The sequence below is a fragment of the Petaurus breviceps genome, unplaced genomic scaffold, assembly GCF_028583685.1.
Source record: "Petaurus breviceps papuanus isolate PSGF00001 unplaced genomic scaffold, PetGlider_PUasm1.0 154, whole genome shotgun sequence".
NCBI classification, from domain to species: Eukaryota; Metazoa; Chordata; class Mammalia; order Diprotodontia; family Petauridae; genus Petaurus; species Petaurus breviceps.
The window spans coordinates 4,802,094-4,825,069 of record NW_027185715.1 but is presented as its reverse complement, the minus strand read 5'-3'; the positions used below and the strand labels follow the sequence as shown (position 1 = coordinate 4,825,069).

The following is a 22,976-nucleotide window of genomic DNA, read 5'->3' as shown; positions in this document are numbered from 1 at the left end:
AGGAGGAGAAGGAGGAGGAAGAGGAGAAGGAGGAGGAGGAGGAGAAGAGAAGAAGAAAGAGAAGAAGGAGAAGAAGAAGGAGAAGAAGAAGAAGAAGGAGAAGAAGAAGAGGAGGAAGAAGAAGAAGAAGACGATGACAACAGAGGAGGAAAAAAATCAGCAAAACTGATCATTATATCAAAAAAATATATTACAGGTAATGTTTCACACCCATGGGGCCCCACATCTATAAAGGATTTAGGAGGAGGAGAATTTGTCTTTTTTACCTGCCTAACTCCCTTAGGAGCACTATTTTTATTTTCATCTTCAGGTGTTAATTAACAAAATATGGATATAGTAGAAATGGCAGTGGCTTAGGAAGTAGAGGTTCTCAGTTTGCATTTTGGATCCATAAATGAAGATTTACATTTCTTTAAATTTATATTTATAGTTTAAATTGATGCTTTACATGTCTGGCATTCCCCATGAGAAAAAATGTTTCTATAGTTTTTCTAGTTCTAAACCCTACTAACATAGGGGTTAAAAGTATGCCCTTTCTCCTAGGTATATTGTCACTTTAATAAGAGATTAAAATCCAAAGTAATTAAAGTATAATAGTGGAATAACTACAACAGTAACTAGTAGTGCTTTAAGGTTTGTAAAACACTTTACAAATATTTTCACATTTTATCCTCACAACTCTAAAAGATAGTTGATATTATTGTGCCCATTTTACAGATGTAGAAAATGAAGGAGGCAGTGCTAAAGTGTCTTCCCAGGGTCACTAAACTAGAATGGGGCTAAATTTGAACTCAGCTCTTCCTGATTCTAGGTCCAGAAGTCTATCCACTGCTCTACCTAGCTGACAATCAGAGATTACATAATTGACATTTTTGTTGCTGTTGTTCAGTCATGTCCCTCTCTGAGATCTTATTTGGGGTTTTCTTGGCAAAGGCACTAGTGTGTTTTATTATTTCCCTTTCCAGTTTCTTTTACATATAAGGAAACTGAGGCAAATAGAGTTTAGTGACTTGCCCAGGATCATGCAGCTGTTAAATGTCTGGCGCCGGATTTGAGATCTTCCTGACCTCAGGTTTGGCTCTCTACCCACTGCACCACCTAGTTGCCCACAAGTGCTATTAGTAGGATCAGTAAATATTTACTAAGCATTAGTACTGTAGTACTAAACTGTACTACACTCTGGAGATACAAATACTAAAAGAACAGATAATCCTTGCCATTAAACGACTCACATTCGGGCCATCCATCACACAAAGACATCTGCAGAATTTATTGAGCAGAGGGACTTAATGGAGATGTCCAAAGGAGCAGAGTCCACTGGGAAAAGAAGAGATAGCTGACCTATGTTCTCTCCTTAAATGGAGGTTTGGGGAGGGACTCTTCACTTTGCCCTCTAATCAGACAGCACCCAAAGTCAAGAGGTTTAGTACTGATGAGGCTTAGCTCGAAGACCCATGGCACTTTACATGATGATAACATTAAGCAAAGGGTCATCCCAAAATAACACTAGGTAAGTAATCTTCCACTTTGGAAAAAAAAGTGAGGGAAAAGTCTACCTGATGGCAAAGGGTAGAAAATTGCCTGGTGAAGGTGAGGAACTGAGGATCCACGTCTTGGTACAGTTTAGAATATACTGCTTCTCTTGATTCAGTTATGGTTCCTTGCCTCAAATCAAATTCCCAGAGACCAGGCCTCAGAGAAGCTGCAGGTCAATTCTAACAATTTATCAGCACAAAGTGTAGGAGGCTTTAAATATACTAGGTGGGTGGGGGAAGAAAACTATCCCTTTACCTTGTGTTCAGTGATGTTAAGAAGGGTTTAATTCAATATTGTAACTTAATTAATGCTGACTATATTACAGATGAGATTTCACATTCTTTTGGTACTTATTATTATTATTATTTGCCTTTTGGAGGGCAATTGGGGTTAAGTAACTTGCCCAAGGTTACATAGCTAGTTTTTTTGTGTGGGTGTTAAGTGTCTGAGGCCGGAACCAAACTGGGGTCCTCCTGACTCCAGGGTCAGTACTTTACTCACTGCACCACCTAGCTGCCCTTCTTTTGGTACTTATTGAAGGAACTAATATACTAGGACTTTCAAATTTTCAAACTTAGGTAGCTTTGAATCCATAAAGACATGATGAGTGAAGAAACACAGCAATTAAGTGAAAAATAACTTTTTTTAAATTTAGGTAACAACTGCAAATGCTAGTGCTTTAAAAAAATGAGAACTATTCCTATAATGAAATGATGTGACACAATCTTGTAGCTAACATGTTCATAAAGCAATTCTAAAGCCTCCAGAATTTATTTCTGTTATTCAAGATTTAGTCAGCAACAATTTTAATGTTAAAGCTAAGTAAGTGTATCCAGAAAATAAATTCTTTGGATACATTTGCTTTTTCATGAACATGTGTTTGAAACTCCAGGTGGCTTGAATGTGAATGAAGAGAAAATTGAAAAAAGAGAAAATAGAAACTCCTTGGATTACTGTAAAGCCAAATTCAATATTCTAGCACAACTAAATGAAGAATAAACAACTTTCAATTTAAAAAAATGCTTGTGTATGTATTGTATATTATGCCAAATAAATAACCAGTTTGACAGATTTTTTTTTTCCCATTCGATGGAGAGTTTTTTTATTGCCTCTATATAACTTTGGAATGCAGCATGGTTCAGAGGAGTTTAGGCATTGGAGTTAAGAAGACCTGGTTTCACATCTCACCTCTGACAATAGCTGTGCGTGTGACTGAGGCTATTCATTTAACATGTAAATGTCCAAGCTAGCTCCCAAAGATTTAAGGTGTGTGTTCATGGGTTTGGCATCTAAAGTCCTTCTTCGCAACAACATGGTTCTAATCTTCACTTTCAGGCTTTAATTATGATCTTTCACAAACTTTATGGTTCAGGCAAACTTGACTTCCTGCTATACTTCAACATGATATTTGATATGCCATTCTTGTGTCTTTGCACAATCTTTCCCCTCCTTATTCCCATCCTCCCTCCTCATCTCAGTCTCTTAGAAGTACACCCAAGTCAGCTCAATCAATAAACATCAATTGCTTTTTGACAATTGTCTTTAGGACGCTGTGCTAAGTACTAAGGGTACAAAGAATGGAAAAAAAAAAAGTGGGGGGGAACAGTCCCTGCTCTCTAGGAACTCGTAATTTATTAGGGAAGACAATATACAAATATCTATCTATCTGAAGAACTCTAATCAATTGTATGATATGGGAAACACTGGCAAAGGATTGTCCAGCATGTACATCAAAGAAGGCTCTGTGCTTTATGAGCAAAGCAGAATTGCAGCAGCTCAAAAGAAACGTGAGAAGTGTAAATTTGGAGACATCTCCACTCCAACTGTTCCTATGGATTATTTGTGCCCAACCTGTGGTTAAGCCTTCCAAGCTTGTAAATAGTCTGATCAGCCACAGTTGGACACACTGTACCTTGACTCTAAAAGGACAAAGGACAACCAAGCAATCTACACACACACACACACGTATGTATGTTTATATTGTGTGATGTGTGTATGTGTGTGTGTAATATATATAAACTTTTGCTGTCTCTCTAATATGTATACATATTAGCATATCCATGTACACACACAGTTGTACATACATGGGATAATTTGTAGTTAATCTGAAGGGGAAGCCACTACTCTGACCAAGGATTGAGAAAGCCTTCTTTAAAAAGGTGGGATTTTAGCTGAGATCTGAAGGAAGTAAAGGTAGGCAGGAGGTAGTGATGAGGAGGGAGAGCAATTCTGGACATGGAAGGACAACCAGTGAAAATACAGAGAGGTAGGAGATGAAGCATCTGTGCAAAACCAGTCACTGGATGGTTGTCGTGTGTGTGATTAGTCCCTCATTTTCAAAGTGGACAATGACATCACGGAGATGATGACATGACTGGCAACTGAAGTTGTCTGAGTGAGGGAGGGCTGTGCAAGGCCACCAGGCTCACTTTCTCTTCCAGAGCCACTGGATCCAGATGGCCAGATATTAATCAGGACAAGCCTTAAAGACAATTTACTCTGGATTCATTGATCAGACAATAGGTCCTTGCCCTGCCCAAGCACCACTTAATAGTTAAATTTTGGGCCCTCCTGGCTCAGAGTGAATGTAAATAATAACTGTTTATCTTTTGGTGAGTAACTCTGAGGGTCTTCCCCTCCCAGTTTCTTTTATTTTTTTTTAATTTTATAAAAGGGGTCATTCTTTGACTGACTTCTTAAAGAGGCCTATTCACTGAATGGGTGTTGACTCACTCAAAGTGAGAAGTTGAAAAGACCTTAATCTAAAATGTCCAAAGCTTCCCATTGCATCCTGGGCCATCTCTAGTCATCCTGATCCATATCTGGTCACTGGACCCAGATGGCTCTGGAGGAGAAAGTGAGACTGGAGACTTTACACAGTCCTCCTTCACTCAAATCAAAATCATTTGCAAGTCATGTTATCATCTTCCTGATGTCACGGTCCTCTTCGAGAACAAAAGATAAACCAGTGGACCATAGAGTATGTGGAGAACAGTAAGAGTATGTAGGAACCCTGGAAAGATAGGAGGGAAAAGATTTAAAGGCCTTTAAAAGAAAGAATTTGACATGTGATCCTGCAAGTGATAAGGAGACACTGGGGGTCTAATAATGAAGAGACTGACCAGATGTGCACTTTAGAAAGATCACTTTGATAGCTGAGTGGAGAATGGATCGGAGTGGGGAGAGATGAGGCAAGGAGACCATACAGAAATCTTTTGCAATAATGTAAGCATGAAGTGATAGTGGCAGTGTTAGAGGAGGGATGTAATGAAGAGAAAATTGACAGGCCTTCACAACAGATGGGATATAGAAAATGAGGTGGAGTGAAGCATTGAGGACAACACCTACTATGTAAGTCTGAGTTTATAGGAGGAGAGTGGTGCCCTAGACAGTAACAGAGAAATTAGGAAAAGAGGAAGGTTTGGAGGGAAAGATAATGAATTCAGTTTTGTACAGATTCCATTTGAGAGGTCTACAAGACATCCAGTTCACGATGTCAAGGAAACAGTTAGAGATGCAAGATGGGATGTCAGGAGAGAGGTCAGGGCTGGGAAATAGATTTAAGACTTGTTTGCTTAGTGATAATTGAATCAATGGGATCTGATGAGACCACCAACTGAAGCAGCATAGGGAAAAAGGCCCAGGACACAACCTTAGGATATTTTAGGATATATTAGGATATTAGGATATATTATCAGAGATAATAGCAATGAGGAGGATGAAAATCTAGGAAGAGTCCTAGAGAGAGCAGTCAGATATGTAGGAAGCGAATCAGGAGAGAACAGTGTCACAGCAACCAAGAGAAAAGAGAATATCAAGGAGAAAAATACAGTGATAAAAGTGAAAAGTTGCAAAAATGTCAAGAAGGAGAATTGAGAAAAGGCCATTAGATCTAGCACTTAAGATATCATGACTAATTTTGGAGGGATTAATTTCATTGGAATCATAATTTATTTGAATTCCCCTTAAAGAGAATTAAGAGGAGAAGAAAAGAAAGAAAGGAAGTGGAAGCACTGATGATAAAAAGTCTTGAGGAATTTAGCCAGGAAAGGGAGGTGAGATACAAGATGCTAACTAATGGGAATGGAAGACTTTTTGAGGATGGCAGAGATATGGGCATGTTTGGAGATATCACAAAAGCAGCAAGTAAGCAGGGAAAGATTGAAGATTAGTGAAAGAGCAGGGCTAATGGAGGGAGCAATCTACTAAAGCAGAGTGAAAGGAATGGAGCACTTGTGTTCATAGAAAGTTTTGCTTTGGCAAGAAGGGCCACCTCTTCATATGTGATACGAGTAAAGCAAGAAATGGTGGGGGAAGAAGTCTGAATAATGTGATGATGTGGAAGGGAAGAGAAGGAGCCCATGATAAATGATCTAATTTTTTTTTTTAGTTAAATATCAGGCCCAAGGTCATGGGATTATAAAGTTAGGGCTGGAAAAGCAGGTTTTTGCTGTTGTCATCTTTGTTGCTTTTCAGTTGTGTCTGACACTTTGTGACCCTATTTGGGGTTTTCTTGGCAAAGAGATTGGAGTGATTTGCCATTTCCTCCTCCAGCTCATTTTACAGATGAGGAAACTGAGGCAGAGTTAATTTACTTACTCGTGGTCACGTAGCTAGTAAGTGACTGAGACGGAGACCATATTTGAACTCAAGAAGATGAGTCTTCCTGACTCTAGGACTGGTACTCTATCCACTGCACTACATAGCTGCCTGAAAAAACTATTGTGGGTCATACATTAAAAACGCCTTGTTTTACAGATGAGAAAAACAAAGTATGCAGAAGTGGAATGACTTGCCCAAGTCCTCACAGATATTTCAGTGTCAGAGGCAGGATTTAAACTTGGTTGCTTCCCAATTCCACATCCTGTACCCTAACCTCTGTCTCTCTGAATATCTCTTTTCCTTCAAATTTGAGCTGAAACATCACTTCTTACACAAGGCCTTTTCTGATGTGCCTAGCTGCTATTGCCTTTCTATGAAAACACCTAATGTTAATTTTGGATATATTGTATATATACTTACTTATATAGAAGTTATCTCCCTTGAAAGAATGTAAGTTCCTTGAGGGCAATGACTATTTCATTTTTGTCTTTGTATCACCAATAATCTAGCATAGTGCCTGGAACATGGTAGATACTTAATAAATCTTTTGTGTTTGATTGACTGACTGATTGATTGATTGACATATCCCAAGTCTTGTGATCTTTTTTCTAGCATAGTTCACTGGGTTGATGAAATCACTGAGCCTTTCTGAAGTCCTATATAGGACCATACCACGATAGCTCCCATAATAAAAATAAAGCAAGTCCAATTAAAACTATTAATAATGAAAAATTTCCAGGGATAAACATAATAATTGAAAACAATAACTGGCAGCACCTTTAGAACAGCAGAAAGTGCAATATAAGCAAAGTGAAATGAACAGAAAACTTGAAAAATAGGCTTACCTCCAACAAATCCCACACAGAGGTAAAGTTGTATTACACTATTACAAAAAGATGCAGAAATCATTCCCAAAGAACATAGTATACCTCCTGCTATCACTATTGGTCGGCTGCCAAATTTATTCACCAAAATGCTGCTTATTGGACCTAAAGGGAAAAAAAAGATAAAGAAATTTTCATTAAAAAAAAGCTTTTTTTAAATACTAATTTTGAAGTCCAAAAAAAGCACATTGTTTATTTTCACCAAAAAATTTTACTTCATAAATTATAATTTAGTACAATATCTCAAAATTTCTATCTTGTTACTATTAACTTTTTAAATTGTGAAATTCTTGAAATCAGTATTTCTCCTTAAATACAATTCAACATGCATTTATTAAGCATTTCCTGTTTGTGCAAGGCACAGAGTTAGGTGCTATCTATAAAAAGTAAGTTAGTGATAAAATGGGGCTTTCTGAAGGCATAAAGGAAATACCTCCCTCCTGTCCCTTCCCCAGCCATGGAGATGGTAAGTAATATAGTATCACTTATACCTGCAAAATCTTGCAGAAACATATTTTCATGTTAGACATATTGCAAAAAAAAAAAAGCAAAAAAATGAGGAATATATACTTTGCCCTCAGAAATCATCATTTTTTCATAATGAGTCATTTGGGATTTTCTTGTATCATTGTATTGATAAGAATAGCCAAGTCTTTTAATAGTTAGTCATCATTATAACATTGCTGTCACTGTGTACAGCATTCTCCTCACTTCAGTTCTTCTCACTTCACTTTGCATTAGTTCATATAAGTCTTGTCATGTTTTTTTGTTCCTGAAAGCACCCCTCCTTGCAATTTCTTATGCTATAAAGGTACTCAATCACAATCATTTGTCACAACTTTATTCAGCCATTCCCCAGTTCATGAGCATAACCTCAACTTCCACTTCTTTGCTAGCACAAAAAGAGCTGATATAAATATTTTTGTATGCATAGTTCTTTTTTCCTTTTGCTTTGATCTCTTTGTGATACAGAACTAGTAGAAATATTGATAAATCCAAGGGGTGTATATATACAGTATAATAGCCCTTTGGACATAGAAGCAAATTATTCTCCAAAATGATCGGACCATTGACTATTCCATCAAGAGTTAATTGGGGTACCTATTTTCCTCCATCTGCTTCTGGCATGTGTGAGGTGGTAATTCAGGGTTGTTTTGATTTGTATATCCCTAATCAATAGAGACTTGGAGCATTTTTTCATATGAATATAGATAGTTTTTATTTCTTCTGAAAACTGCCTGTTCATTTACTTCAACCATCTATCAATTGGGAATGAGAATTTGACTCTGTTCTCTATCTATTTGAGAAATGAGCCCTTTATCAGAGACACATGTAAAATATATTATTCCATATATTATCTATGGTACTTGTTAGCAAAATGGAGTTTCTCTGATTACCTCTTTTAATTAGGTTGATTTTTTGTATTTGCTTTGTCTGAGATCACAATTGCTACCTTTGTCTTTTTTACTTTAGCTGAAACATATTGGATTGTGCTCCCATCCTTTACTTTAACTTTGTGTGTGGCCTTCTGTTTCAAGTGTTTCTCCTGTAAACAACATATTGTTGGATTCTTGATTCTAATCCATTTTGCTATCCACTTTTATAGGGGAGCTCATCTCATTCACATTCAAAGTTGTGATTACTAAATGTGTATTTCCCTCCATCCCACTTTCTTCTGTTTCTTCTCTTTTAATTCCTCATCAAAAATCTATTTTACTTCTAACCACTGCCTCCCTTCATCTGCCCTCCCTTTAATTCCTGTCCCCTTCCCCTCCTATTTCCCTATGGGATAAGATAGATTTCTATACACAAATCTGTGTGTGTGTGTGTGTGTGTGTGTATGTTTTCCCTCTTTTAACCACTTCCAATAAGAGTGAGCTTCAAGCATTGTCCATTCCCCCACATTTTCCCCTCCACTGTAAACTTCTTTCAGGCCTCTTTTATATGAGAAATGTTTTCCTATTCTACCTCCCCTTTCCCCCTTTTCCTAATGCATCCCTCTTCCTCAGCTCTTCATTTTGGGGGGAATTCATCTGACATAATCAATTCACACCCATGCCCTCATATATGTAAACTCCATTTAACTGCCCTAATAATGACAAAGTTCTTTGACTTAAGGAGGGAATAACATACACACTCAACTGGGAATCCTACCCTATAGGAAAGTAGGGGGGATGGGATGATAGAAGGGAGGGCCGATTAGGGCGAAGGAGTAGTCAGAAGCACTTTTGAAAAGGGCCAGGGTCAAAGGAGAAAATAGAATAAATGGGGGGTGGGATAGGATGGAGGACAAGATGAAGTTAGTCCTTCACTATGGAAATGTTTTTCATAACTACGCGTGTATAACTTATATTGAATTGCTTGTCTTCCAAGTGGGGGTGGGTGAGAAGAGAAGAAGGAAGAGAATCTGGAACTCAAAGTTTTAAAAACAAATGTTAAAAAATTGTTTTTACATGCAACCTGGAAATAAGATATTCAGGCAGGAGTATAGAAATACATCTTGCTCTACAAGAAAATAAGAGGGTAAGGGGGAGAGTAGGGGATATAAGAGAGGGCAGACTGGGGGAAGGGGTATTCACTATGCTTGGCATCTTGGGGTGGAGGGTAGGGGCGAGATGGGGAGAAAATTTGTAACTCAAAATCTTGTGGAAATGAATGTTGAAAACTAAAAACAAATAAATAAATTCTGGGGAAAAAATAATGAATAAGTTCTTAGCAGTTATGTGAATCATCTTCCCATATAGGAATATAAACAGTTTAACTTTACCAAGTCCCTCATGATTATGAATAAAATCACTTGAGAAGTCATAGGTTCACATCCCAAACACAAAGGGAAGTGAATCTTTTCCACTTTTCCATGGACTTACTAGTTAGAATAATACATGATAGATATATCCCTTTGGAAAATGTTACCTTGTACTAATGGGACACGCATAAAACATTTTTGTCAGCTCACTGAAGTTTTGTAATTGGATCCCTTAACAGTTGCTTTTCACACCTACATAGCATCCAATATTCAAGGCCAACCAATAACTGTACTGTGCTATATTTGTTGGCCCTAACAGTAAAAATATGAATCTGGAAAGGACAACTATTTGGGTACATGGACATAAAAGGAGAGAATTTATGATACTATCATTTTAAGAGTATCTGAATAGACTTAGAATTTTATTATATGTTTTTTTGACTACTGATATGAGTGTATTCAAAGACAAGGGAGAAACCAGAAGGTATTCTAAATTATATCTCTGAATGTTTTACCTGATTTCATTATTTCACAATCTTCTGCTATATTCTCTGTCTTCTGGAAACTTCCAGAAGAGCCCAATACATAAAACTTTACTTAAATCAAGGGTTCTTAACTTGGGACTCCCAGAAAAGGGTCTGCGCATAGATTTAAAATGATCCATGGTATCTAATGGGAAAAATACTCTTTGTTTTCACTAATCTCTAATAAAAATTTAACATTCCCTTTAATTATGAATGTAGGCAAGAAGTAAAATTCAGAGAAAGGGTCCATAGGCCTCAACAGACTTCCAAAATCTCTACCACATAACACACAAAAAAGTTTGAAATCCTTCTTTTGAAAGATACAGAGAAATAAAAACACAGACATACTGCGGGAAGGGAGAGGGGATTTTCAGCTATATTTCCCAGAGTTGCATTGCTTCACCTCAATGAGATTTCACGTGGCTTTCCATCCTTCAAGAACACAGTTCAACAGACACAGTAAAATTAGTCAGCCAAAACATCAGCCTAAAGACCCAGGCTTTTTTTGGATTTATCTGTTGCTCCCAGAATACCTACTGACAGCAGGTGTTACCTGCCAGATGTCACAGTTCAACAGCTCTATCTTCATTGGTTATGATAATAGATGTGATGATGATTTAGCAACTTGAACCCTAGAAAATTTTGAATCAAAGATAGTTTTCAACACTTTCCTCTAAAAAAGATATGATTCAGGGTCAAACCTAACTAAATCTATAGATATTGCTATCAATATTACTTAAAATAGCATTTAATAAGTTTCTAGTATTCCATGTATTAAGGAATCTCATCATATTCCAGACATATAAATAAAATATAACTCCTGTCCTCACAGAATTTGAAATTTACAATCGGAAGACATAACACAATACATAACATGTATATATACATATTATATGAATATAAAGACATGTGTGCATAATTAAACTATCTCTATATGTGCATATAGTCATGCATATTAATATAGTGAAAAGTAAACATACACATGTGTGTATAATAAGTAAATCTTAATGGTAAAAAGAAAGTATTATGGAATATCATAGAGGACACTATTGTTGACTTAGGAGATTAGACAAATTTTTCTTAGAAATGAGAGTAACTGAATTGAGCTTTAAATGTTAGGTAGGAATTCAATAGTTGGAGAGTAGATGCATAGATATTAATATGGATAAAATCAAGGAGTCAGGAGAGTATGTAATATAAATAGATTAAGGGGAATGGTCCTATTTGGCTGGAGCATTGATGACGTAAAATGCAGTGGTGTAAGATAAAACCTCAAGAGTAGAATGTTCATCAATAAAACCTTTCTTGTGTTTTGTTTTTTTTGCTTTTTGAAGGGGGAAGGGAGGGCAAGTGGGGTTAAGTGACTTGCCCAAGGTCACATCGCTAGTTTTGTGTAAGTGTCTGAGGTTGGATTTGAACTCAGGTCCTTCTAACTCCAGGGCTGGTGCTCTATTCATTGAGCCATCTAGCCACCCCAAAACCTTTCTTTTCATAACGGAAAAAAAAAAAACACAAGTGAAGGAAAAGTCAAGTGTTGGCAGACTGTTGCAAGGCTAAGAAAAACAAAAGGAACCTTTGAAAGGTTTTGAACAGAGGAATGCCTTGACATGATCTATAGAAAAAGATGATGTCTAGTAACTGGAGATTTTAGGAAGAATCAGTCAGAGGAAGGGGCTACAGAGGGAGGGGATGTGTGAGAATTGCTGGGGTAGAGTGAATTTCAAGGGCAAAAGGTATTTTGTAGCATGGTGGGGATAGATCCTGAGGCAAACAGGTTAAGTGCCTAGGGTCACACAACTAGTAAGTGTCTGCAAGATTTGAACTCATGGAAAGAAGTCTTCCTGTTTCCAGGCCCAGCACTCTATGCACTATGGTGCCACCTACCTACCCTAGAAGGTATTGAAACCCTTGCTAAAAGATAAAACTCTGTGTGTGTGTGTGTGTGTGTGTGTGTGTGTGCATCTGTCTGTGTCTGTGTGTGAAGGAATAACACATCAAACCCTTACCAATAATTCATTAACAATAGTTAGTGGTTCCCTAACAGGGTGATGAGTAAATGGAACATAGCTGGCAGTTGTGTTTTTGTTCTCATGGAGCCAGTAATCAGGCAATGAGTCACTGAAGCATAAATTATTCATCAAAAGCACCCAAAGAGGGTAAATTAAAGTTAAATGAATGCTGGGCAAGCAGAGGGCAGTCAAGAACTCTGGATGCCTAGGAGAGGAATGGATCTGAATGAGAATGTTTTTGTCTGAAGATAGAAACACAGTGATGGAGGAGGCAGAAGAAAAAAACAACAATTTTTTTTTTGTTTATAAATAGTTATCCTTATAATTAAATGAACACAAATAAATTTCCTATAACAATAGATAATATATAGTATATGTGATGGTCTCCACTTAAGGATTTCTTTCCCTAAAAAGAGATTAATTTTATTGAATTTATAAGATATAACCACATTTTTAAAAAATTCATTGGATTTTAGAACTTGAAGATAGCTCAATCAACACTTTCTTATTACAAATGAAGAAACTGAGGTCCAGAAATGTTAGGTGATGTTCCTGAAGTCACTAGGTCACCTAGTGGAAAAATCAGGACTGAAACTAAAGAGTTTTGATGTCAATGAGTCAGTCAATAAACATTTATGAACATCTTTTATGTGCTAAGCCTGGGGCTGCAAAAAGAAGCAAAAGACAGTCCTTGCCCTCAAGGAGCTCAAAAATCTAATGAGGGAGACAACAACCAAAAAAACATGTATGAACAAGTTATGTACGGGACAAATAGAAAATAATTAGTGGAGAGAAATCCCTTAAAACTTTTAAATAACTTTGCACAAACAAGCTATTTACAGGATAAAAGTAGATACAGTTTCTGAGGGATGGCAGTAGCATGAGGAATCAGTAAAGACTTAAGACAGAAGACAGGAATTTAGTTGGGACCTGAAGGAAGCCAGGAAAGCTAGCAGGTGGAGATGAAAAAGGAGAACCTTCCAGGCATGGGAAAAAATTCCCTGAGCTGAGGAATGGAGTATCTTATGCAAGGAACAGCAAGGGGGCCAATGTCACCAGATTGAAGAGTATATGGTAGGTGGTAAGGTGTAAGAAGGCTGGAAAGATGGGGACAGGGGAAAAGGAAGGACTCTGAATAACAAATAGAGAATTTTGTATTTAATACAGGAGGTGATAGGAAGTCACTGGAGTTTATTGAGTATGCAAATGACATGATCAGACTTGTGCTTTAGGAAAATAACTTTGGTGGCTGAATGGAAGATGGATTAGAGTGGGGAGAGACTTGGGGTAGGTAGACCTACCAGCAGGCTATATTGTAGCAACAGAAGCATGAGGGGATGAGGGCTTACACCACAGTTTCATGGAAAGAAGGACCTAGTTTTGAGAAATGTTACAAAGGTAAAATCAATTGACCTTGGCAAGAGATTGGATGTGGGAAGGGAGAGACAATGAACAGTCAAAGGTAATATGTAAGTTCTAAGGATAGTGATACCAGTGACAGTAATAGATAAGTTAAGATGGGGGAGGGTTTATGGGGAAAGATAATGAGTGCCGTTTTGGATATGTTTAGCTTAAGATATCTATTGGACATCCAATTCAAGATGCCTCAAAGATACTAGAGATTCCTGAAAGATAGAGATAGGAGCCTAGATGTCAGCAGAAAGGTAAGAGCAGGAGAGGTATATTTGAGAATCATGTTGGCTCCAGAGTCAGGAGGACCTGGGTTCGGATCCAGCCTCAGACATTTAACACACACACACACACACACACACACACACACACACACACATACAATTAGCCTCATAACCTTGGGCAAGTTACTTAACCTCAATTACCCTCCCAAAAGGCAAAATAATAATAATAATAAAGATGGTAATGAAATCCATGGGAGCTGATGAGCTGACCAAGTATTGTAGAGGGAGAAAAGGAGACTGAGGCCAGAGTCTGGTGGGATACCTGCAGTTAGAGGAAGTGATGTGGATGAGTATATTTAGCAAAGATTTAGAAGCAGAGGTCAGACAGGTAGTGGGAGAACCAAGAAAGCCTGGTCCCCAAAAGAGAGTGCCTACATCACAGGAGTTACCTCAGGGTCACAGGTTCCTCACCTCTGGTAGAACATGACTTTTTTCCATTATAATCCACTGGCTTTGGGGTGAATTGTTGAAAGCATTCTTATTCAGGTGTAGATTGGACAATTTACTCTCAGAGGTCACTTCCAGCTCTGTGATTCTGGGGCTGTATTTCATTGAATGTATCAACTAAATGATGTATCTCATGAAGGAAATGTTTTCTAAAAGCATTAAAGTCCCATAAGTGTTTCAGCTTCTACTAGAAACCCCAAAGAAGAATAAAGAATCTCAGCCAACTTTGTTGTGCATTGTTTTAAAATATAATAAGTCTCACTGTTGGCCTTTCAGTGAATATGAATCTCTCTACCTTCCAGCTGTGAACCTGGACTCATCCCTTTATGAACATACCGAAATCAGATTCTACATTTAACACCATCTAAAAGCAGTTTACACTTCCCATCTGTCTGCCTATATACAGGAACATACAGCATCATGTTCCTTTTATCTTTAATCAGAAGAAAAATAAACCCCCAAACTAAAAGCATATGACACAGAACCACAGACACTAATATGCATTTTTAAAGGCAAAGGGAAGGGGAGAAAAGGGGAAAATATAATACTTTACCTGACCTACTGACAGTAATTTATCTGATTAATAATTGAAGAAAAAATTTTATTGATTTTGTTAAAAAATAAAATAAATTCCCCTTCCCATTTTCAAGACCATTTTATAATTTCTACTTTTGCCATTATCAAAAAGATAAAAGGCATACATTACTATTATTACAATTATTATTATTTCTACTCTTACTTTGATCACCAATCTCCCTCTATAATGGCTTCCCAGCTTTTAAAAAATTCAGAGAAAGCAATGACCTACCCTGGAAGAGATAGTTCTGATGGGAGTTCACCCTACCAAGAAAGTCATAGGTCTGGTCTCTACTTCTATCCTAGGCCTCATATGATTTCTATCCTCCCACTGTGCCTACTTATTCCTCTTTTTTCTTTCTCATTTCCTTTCTTTTCATTTATATTCTCTGTTTCTCTGTCTCTTTCTTTCTGTCCCTCCTTCTCTGCTTGTCTGTCTGCCTCTCTTCTCTGTCTCTCTCTGTGTCTCTTTCTGTCTCTGTCTCTCTCTGTGTCTCTCTTCCTGTCTCTGTCTCTCTTTCTCTGTCTCTGTCTCTCTCCCAATCAATCTACTCTTACGTTTCCCCAAAAAAGTCCGTAACACAAAAGAGCTTAAGAAATCACACTTTAAATACTGAAGCAATATCTACTATCCATTTTACTGTGCTATTGTGAGTACTGAGACAATATGTGTAAAGTATTTTATAAGTATAAATCAAAATGTACAATTAAGTTATTATTATTAAAGGAGTAGAGAAGAAAGGGCAGAAACTTAGTGACTTTCAGTGAGGAATTTGAAAACAGTTATTCCATTTCACTACACACCATAAACAAGTCTGAGTCTATTTAAACTTGCTTTAAAAAAACACCTGTAAGAAATACCTTTCTAATACTAGAGGAATGAATAAGAATGCTTTGGACTGCAATCAGGATTATCTACTTTTTTTCCCTCATATGTATTTTTAAAAGAATTTACAAATGAGCTAATTACTCTATTTATAAATGCTTTCAGCTTAAATATTTTACATGTAAATTGGAATATAGTCTATGAATCAACACCTAATTTGCATAGTTAATGAATTACTGATAATACACAGTGTAGGTTTTCCCCATTAGCCCTGAATAATTAGGATTAGCCACTTAAGCAAATGTTAGAGGGGTTGGCCCTATTTCCTTCTTTTACTGAGTCTATTAATGCAATTTAAATCAAATTGATAAAATGAGAACTGTTATGTTTAAAAAAAATAGACTGTCTTTTAGATTACACGTTAGTTAAATAATTTATTCCAAGTGCATGTTGAAAGAATTTTGTATTTCTCATAATTTTCTACAGTAAAAAATGCCTTTGCATAATAAATCTAACAAAGATGCTAAAACAGTTTTGCTCTCATGGTTTTTAAGTATTTAAAGATCATTTAAGTAATAGAGCCATATGTCCACTTCATATTATCTAGGAGTACTGCTAGGTGACAAGTTTCAAAGCAATAAATAAAAATAAAAGTATTTTTTTCAGTTTCTTCAGACATATTTAACAATAAGTTATTGCCTAGAAGCCCACAACACTAATAGTGGATATAAATCAAAACACCAGAAAATATCCCACTTCCCAAACAAAAGTAGAGACAATTTGGTTTACCAATTCAATCAAGAAAAGAAAACCAGTATTGAAACCCAAATTAGATTCCCTTATTAAGTGTTTTCTGGTTTTCATTTAACTTTAGAAAGGACCTCAGGCTGATGGAAATCTTTTTTTTTTTTTCCATTCCTGATCCCATCTTCTCCCATTTCCTCTAGGACCATTTTCTACCCTATCAATGTTTTTTTTTTCTTTCTCTTCCTCACTCTGTCCCCTTCTACTAACTCCTCTGCTTACAAACAAGCTTAAGTTTACTCTGTTCTAAAATTGGGCAATATAGGTAGTTCTCTGGATAGAGGCCCAGATCTGGAGTCAGAAGACTCATCTTCCTAAGTATATATCTAGCCGCAGTCACTTACTAGCTGTATGACCCTGGGCAAGTCACTTAACCTTGTTTGCTTCAGTTTCCTCATCTGTGAAATGAAGTGGGGAAGGAAATGGCAAAACATTCCAGTGTCTTTGCCAACAAATCCCCAAATGGGATCACAAAGAGTCAGACACCACTGAAAAATGACTGTACAACAACAAAAATTCTAAACTTAAAAAAGTAATTACTCCCTCACCAAAACCAGCAAAACTAAAGAGTCCCAGTACTAACCTATGAACTTGTTCTCTATTCAAGTTATCCATATAATTCCTTAATTTCATTGCTGAATTAATATAGTTATCTACTCATACTCCACACACCATCTCACTTGTTTATTCTTTCACCCCTTGAAAAACTGAAACTGATTTTTTTAAGGTTAACAATGACCTATAAATGTCCATATTCTAAGGTTTTTCTCAATTTTCATGCTGTTTACCTTTGAAGAATTTGACACTATTGACCATGTCTTCATTTTTAATATCCTTTCCCTGTTCTATGACACAACTCTCTTTTGTATTGTTTTCTTTTCCCCTTACCTGTATGACTATCATTCTATCAGAGTCTACTTTATTCCTTCATCTTCCTCTTCCTTCCCCTAAAATGTGAATGTCATATTGGGAAGCTCTTCCTTTATAGCAACTTCTTTGGCAATTCAGATCTATTGTAATGATGAAATGTGTACATGTATGTGAGTGTATATTTCTGTTTAGTCATATTGAAACACATTTAAGAGATAAGGGACTGAACTTGGGTTTTCACTGGTACAGGGAACTCCAAGATCGAGGAGTAACAAATGGCTTTCTCTGAAGTTTATATTCATGGAAATTTGCCTCTTAAACTTAGAGATCTAGTGACCAACTCATCAATCATTGAGGTAGTATGGCAGAATTGAGATGGGATTAAAATCTTGGTCTTCCTGACTCCAAAGTCAGGTCTCTATCCACAATACTATATATCTGTGTATATTATATTATGATAGTTATGTCAAATCATATATAACACAACACAAACTTGTTTCATGGCATATATCATATATCATATCATATCATTCCCTAAAAGACTTACCTCTACTCTGCTACAACCAACTTTCTTATTTCTTCTTTTTTTTTTTTTTGGAGGGAGGAAGACAGGGCAATTGGGGTTAAGTGACTTGCCCAAGGTCACATGGCTAGTAGCAACTTTCTTATTTCAATGGATCATGGATCTAGGAAGGGACATTGGTGGTCATCTCTTCCAACCCCTCTATTTTGCAGATTATAAATTATTTCATATCATTATTATTTTACAGGTAATAAATTAAAGACCAGGAAAGTTAAGTGATTTGCCCAATATCACACAGGTAGTAAGTGCCATAGGTAGGATTTGAACTGGGTTGTCTCATTCCAGAACTAGTACTATTTTCCATTGTGCCACCAGGATCCCTCAAGTTATTCAGGCTGGCAATCATCTTTTGGAGTGATCTTTTTCTCTTTGCTATCTCTCAAGTTCTGCCTGTCACTAGGTCCACACTTAAGAAACTCATAGGACTTCTCAGAGCTCATACTCCATTGATAGAGTTTTTGAGACTCCTAGGTCCCCATTATGATGAAATATCATAGATACAGGTTTTTTGGGTGTTTTCATTTGTTCTTTTATTTTTGTGGACATCTATCTCTATACTTCTGTAAAATATTTCTCAGATCACTCTTATTTTGCATTCTTATCCTCATCTCTCTTAATTCAAGTGCTCATCACTTAACAATTGTATTCTTGAAATAGCCTCTAGTTTATCTCTCTAACTTCTATTTCCCCTCTTTTTAAATTTATCTTATAAACTACTATCAGATAAATCTTCCCCTTTATATTAGGTCTGTCTTGTCACCTTTAATCTCCCTCTTGACTTTGCCATAGCGTCCAATCTCTTCTGCTCAGCTATATTGCCCCACATTGTAGTTGTTTACTCATTTCAGTCATGTCCAACTCTTCATGACCCCATGTGGGGTCTTCTTTGCAAAGATACTGAAGTGGTTTGCCAATCTCTTCTCCAGATCCTTTTACAGATAAGAAAAATGAGGCAAAAAGGGTTGAGTAATTTGTCCAGGGTTACACAGCTAGTAAGTATCTGAGGGCAGATTTTAATTAAAAAAGATGTTTTCCTGGTTCCAGGCCCTGCATTCTATCCTGTGTGCCCTTAGTTGTCCCAGGTATTACTCCATTCCATCTAACAAATGTATTCACCATTTATCCTCAATATGAACTTTGCACTCTATGCTAGTTGCATAAGAGAATGATTATGCTTCCATTTTCCTTCTCATGTGGTCCTGTTGGGAAATTTTCTTTGGCAGGTTTTATCCCTCTTTGTTGTCTGTTCAGTTTCTACCCATCCTTCCTGACTATTTTAAAATTCGATGTTATTTATATAGTCTTGCTGAACTATTCCAGGGATATCGTCTCCTTTTCTGCAAATAGGAACTCTATTTGCAATTGTAGTAGATCACATGAATTCTGGAATGTATTTGCTTTCTAATTGCTTCATGTAATTGTGTTAGTCTTGGCAGTCTTCACCTGAATTAGATTGCACAGTAACCATGTTTTATACATACTGGGTACATGATGAACATTCAATAAGAAAATAATGACTAAGTAATCAATTTGGTAAAATAGACAACTCTAAATGTAATGAAAAGACCCTTGACTTAGAGTCAAGAAACACAACTTTGAATTCTGACTGACATTTACTAGCCATAGGAGCACTGAGACTCTCTTATCTACAAAATGTAGATAATTATATGTTCCTTGCATATCTCTCAGGGTAATTATAAAAAAAAAAACATCATAAACTTTAAAACATCATATGAATGGGACTCATTTTTATTACTCTTAGTAAAATATGGCCTACATATAAATAGAAGAAAAACTTGATAATTACCTGATGGTAATTTACAAAGGATCTTAAAAAAAAACTACTGTCATAGAAAAATCTTGATTTAAGATTATATAGTAAATATTTTTCAATATTTCTTTTCAAGTAGAGCCTTTCTCCAAGTGTAGCTTTCTCCAAGACTACCTACCAGTACTTTAGTAACTGCCCTTCATATCACATGATATGATGTTGCTTGAGAATATTTATAATTTATTTTTACTGTGAATACTTATTCATGACCTCTTATTTTCTCTACCCCACACCCCCATTCCTACAGAAGGAAGTTTGGACTCATGGCAGGATTTAGCTGTTAAACTTTCTCTGATATGTAATAAACATCACTGTAAAACAAAATTAATCCTTCAAGTTTGTGGTCTTTAGTGATCTAGCCAAGTATTTTGAAGAAATTCTCCTAGGCAGGTTTTGCTTTCAGACACACCTTCAAGATATTGTCTTGTTATCTCTCTTCCTTTTCTCAAACAAACTACTTGAAAAAGTCTTCTAAGCTCTAGATTTTCTCTTCTTCTTCTCTAACTACTCACTCCTTTATGATCTGACTTTCAACTCTTCACTGAACTGAAGCTTCTCTCCCCAAAGCTGCCAAAGAGTAATTACAAATTTTTTTTCAGTCTTTTCTCGGGCCCAATACTACATTTGATTTTGTTGCCCACCTTCTCCTCCCTCCTTCTGGATACCCATTACTTTTTGACTTTTCCTAACACAATTCTAATTGTTCTGCATATTCCTTCTCTGGATTTCTCTCTGTATCATTCTCCCTAATTGGGTATTCCCCAAGGTTCTGTCTTTGTCCCTCTTCTATTTGTATTCTCCCTTTTGGAAATCTTATAAGCTCATATAGGTTTAACTAACACCTATGCAGATGACTTCTACTTATCCAGCCTGGGATTATCCCCTGATTGTAAGTCCCCTATCACTAATATCTCATTGAATACTTCAGCTGAATGTCCCAAGGGCACCTCAGGCTCAACATACTAAATCTGAACTCATTATTTTCCCCTCCTAAATCCTTTCTGCTTTTAAACTTTTCTTTTCTTTAGAAGCCACCACAATCCTTCAGTGTCCCAGGTTCATAATCATCCCATTAATCTAGACTCCTCACCCTACAGAACCACTCAGCTTCCAAATATACCTGATTCTACTCTGACAATGTCCCTTGCATATGAAGTCCTCTCTTCACTCACAAATCCGTGATTTTAGTTCAGTCCTTCATCTCCTCACTTCTAGATTATTGCAGCTGTTTCCTAAGTGGTTACCCCTGCTTCAAGTCTCTCTCCCTTCAATCCATCCTACACATTGCTGTTTTCCTCAAGGCAAATCTACCCAAGTTACTCCCCCTACTCGATCAGCTCCAGTGACTTCCTCTAGGTTCAATATGAAACCTTCTTGTGATCCTTTTTGGGGTTTTCTTGGGAAAGATACTGGAGTGGTTTGACATTTTCATCTCCATCTCATTTTATAGACAAGGAAACTGAGGCAAAAAGGGTTAAGTGACTTTCTGAGGGTCACACATTTAGTAAGTGTCTGAGGCCTGACCTGGGGTAAGGAAGACTCATCTTCCTGAGTTCAAATTTGACTCCCAGCCCAGAACTCTATCCACTACACTACATTCATTGTTTATTATTAGAGCCCTAGATCTGTTACCCAGATCTATTGGATGAATTTTTGATACCTGATGCTTTTTCAGTTTTTGTGTTTATTCCTATTCTTCCTCTCTCACAATTTTGATAATCTAGTTTTCAATCTTTTACCTGACTTCAAGATTCTGCTGTTTGCTTGACCAAGTGTCTTTCTACAAGGCCCTGACTCATAAATCAAATCAACAGCATAACATGGAAAAGAGAAAACAACACCCCCACCCCAAACAAAAACAAACCTAATGTTATCCTAGACAACATTGAAGGAGAATTTAGAAAAAGATTATGGATAAAGTCACAGCAATGAAAATTGCTGGAACAATACTAGACATGTGCTAATTAATATTGTTTACTAATACTAAATAGAATTCAACACAGCACAGCTGAATGGTGACTACAATAGTAAATGCTAGCTATGATGATGATGATGATGATGACTACATTTCTTCTCCTTCACATATATGTATGTACACAAATAAACATACATATGCATGCATATATATGTATGTAGGGGTGTATATATTTTTTTCTTATAAATCCATTCTTTCCAGCATGCCACAGAAATATCCATGTGTTTACGGATGTGTATATTTATGTGTATACCTCTCAGTCTTCGAGTGTCCCTTCTTTTCCCCTTCAACCTTAAGGGTTATGACATAAATATATATACATGATGCACATACACAGGCACATAAACACTTATGTATGGAATAGTGGGAAGAAGAAGAATAGTTTGAAGGCAGGGGATCTGGGAGGGTGAGAACTTTGTAGACTTCAGTTCCTAACTGGTAAACTGATTGGATTAGAGGAGCTGAAGCCTAAGGGTTCTTCCAAATCTAAAGTCACAATCTAATGATCTATATCCAAAGAATTTAGAGGAATCTTGTACCAGATGTCTGTGTGTGCTTCTAAAGTTTAAAATCATTTAACAGGTGCTAGTAGGAGTCAGATTTGGATGGTTCAAGGGTAATTAGAAAACCAAAAATAATTAGGTTCAATCTGGCACCAAAGTGTAGGGCTGTTACAAAATTTAATTTGAGTGAGGTAAGGTGTTTTGTTTGTTAGTTTGGGCTTTCTTAAAGAAGAAGTATTTATAAATGCCACAATAAATTAAATGGAGTTAAGAGTGCAGTGCTTTTTTTTTTTTTAATTCATGATTTTACATAGAGGAATGGAAAAAATTTATGACAGTATCAGGGTTCATTTCAACTCCACATAATAAACTACCTCTACTATTATATTTAAATGTGCAATAAAAGTTTCTAAATAAGGCATCTACATTCCCTATCAAAGACTGTTTTTTCTATATGGCATACCAATAAGAAATATACTCCATCTTTAGCATCATTTCCATTGGTCTGGAAGAAAACAGGTTGAAAAAGGGGAAAACAATTGTAATTGAGCTACTGTTTATCCAGA

At 36.6% G+C, this 22,976-nt stretch overlaps 1 protein-coding gene across 5 annotated transcripts in view; it reads right to left on the bottom strand.

Annotated features, from left to right (window-relative positions):
• Nucleotides 1–22,976, bottom strand: part of SLC16A7 (solute carrier family 16 member 7) — a 260,082-nt gene that overhangs the window by 23,589 nt on the left and 213,517 nt on the right. For all 5 annotated transcript variants that reach the window (XM_069080575.1, XM_069080583.1, XM_069080569.1 and 2 more), the window contains one exon: nucleotides 6,984–7,127. In XM_069080575.1, coding sequence (XP_068936676.1) covers nucleotides 6,984–7,127 — 144 coding nt within the window. The remainder of the gene's footprint in view (nucleotides 1–6,983; nucleotides 7,128–22,976) is intronic.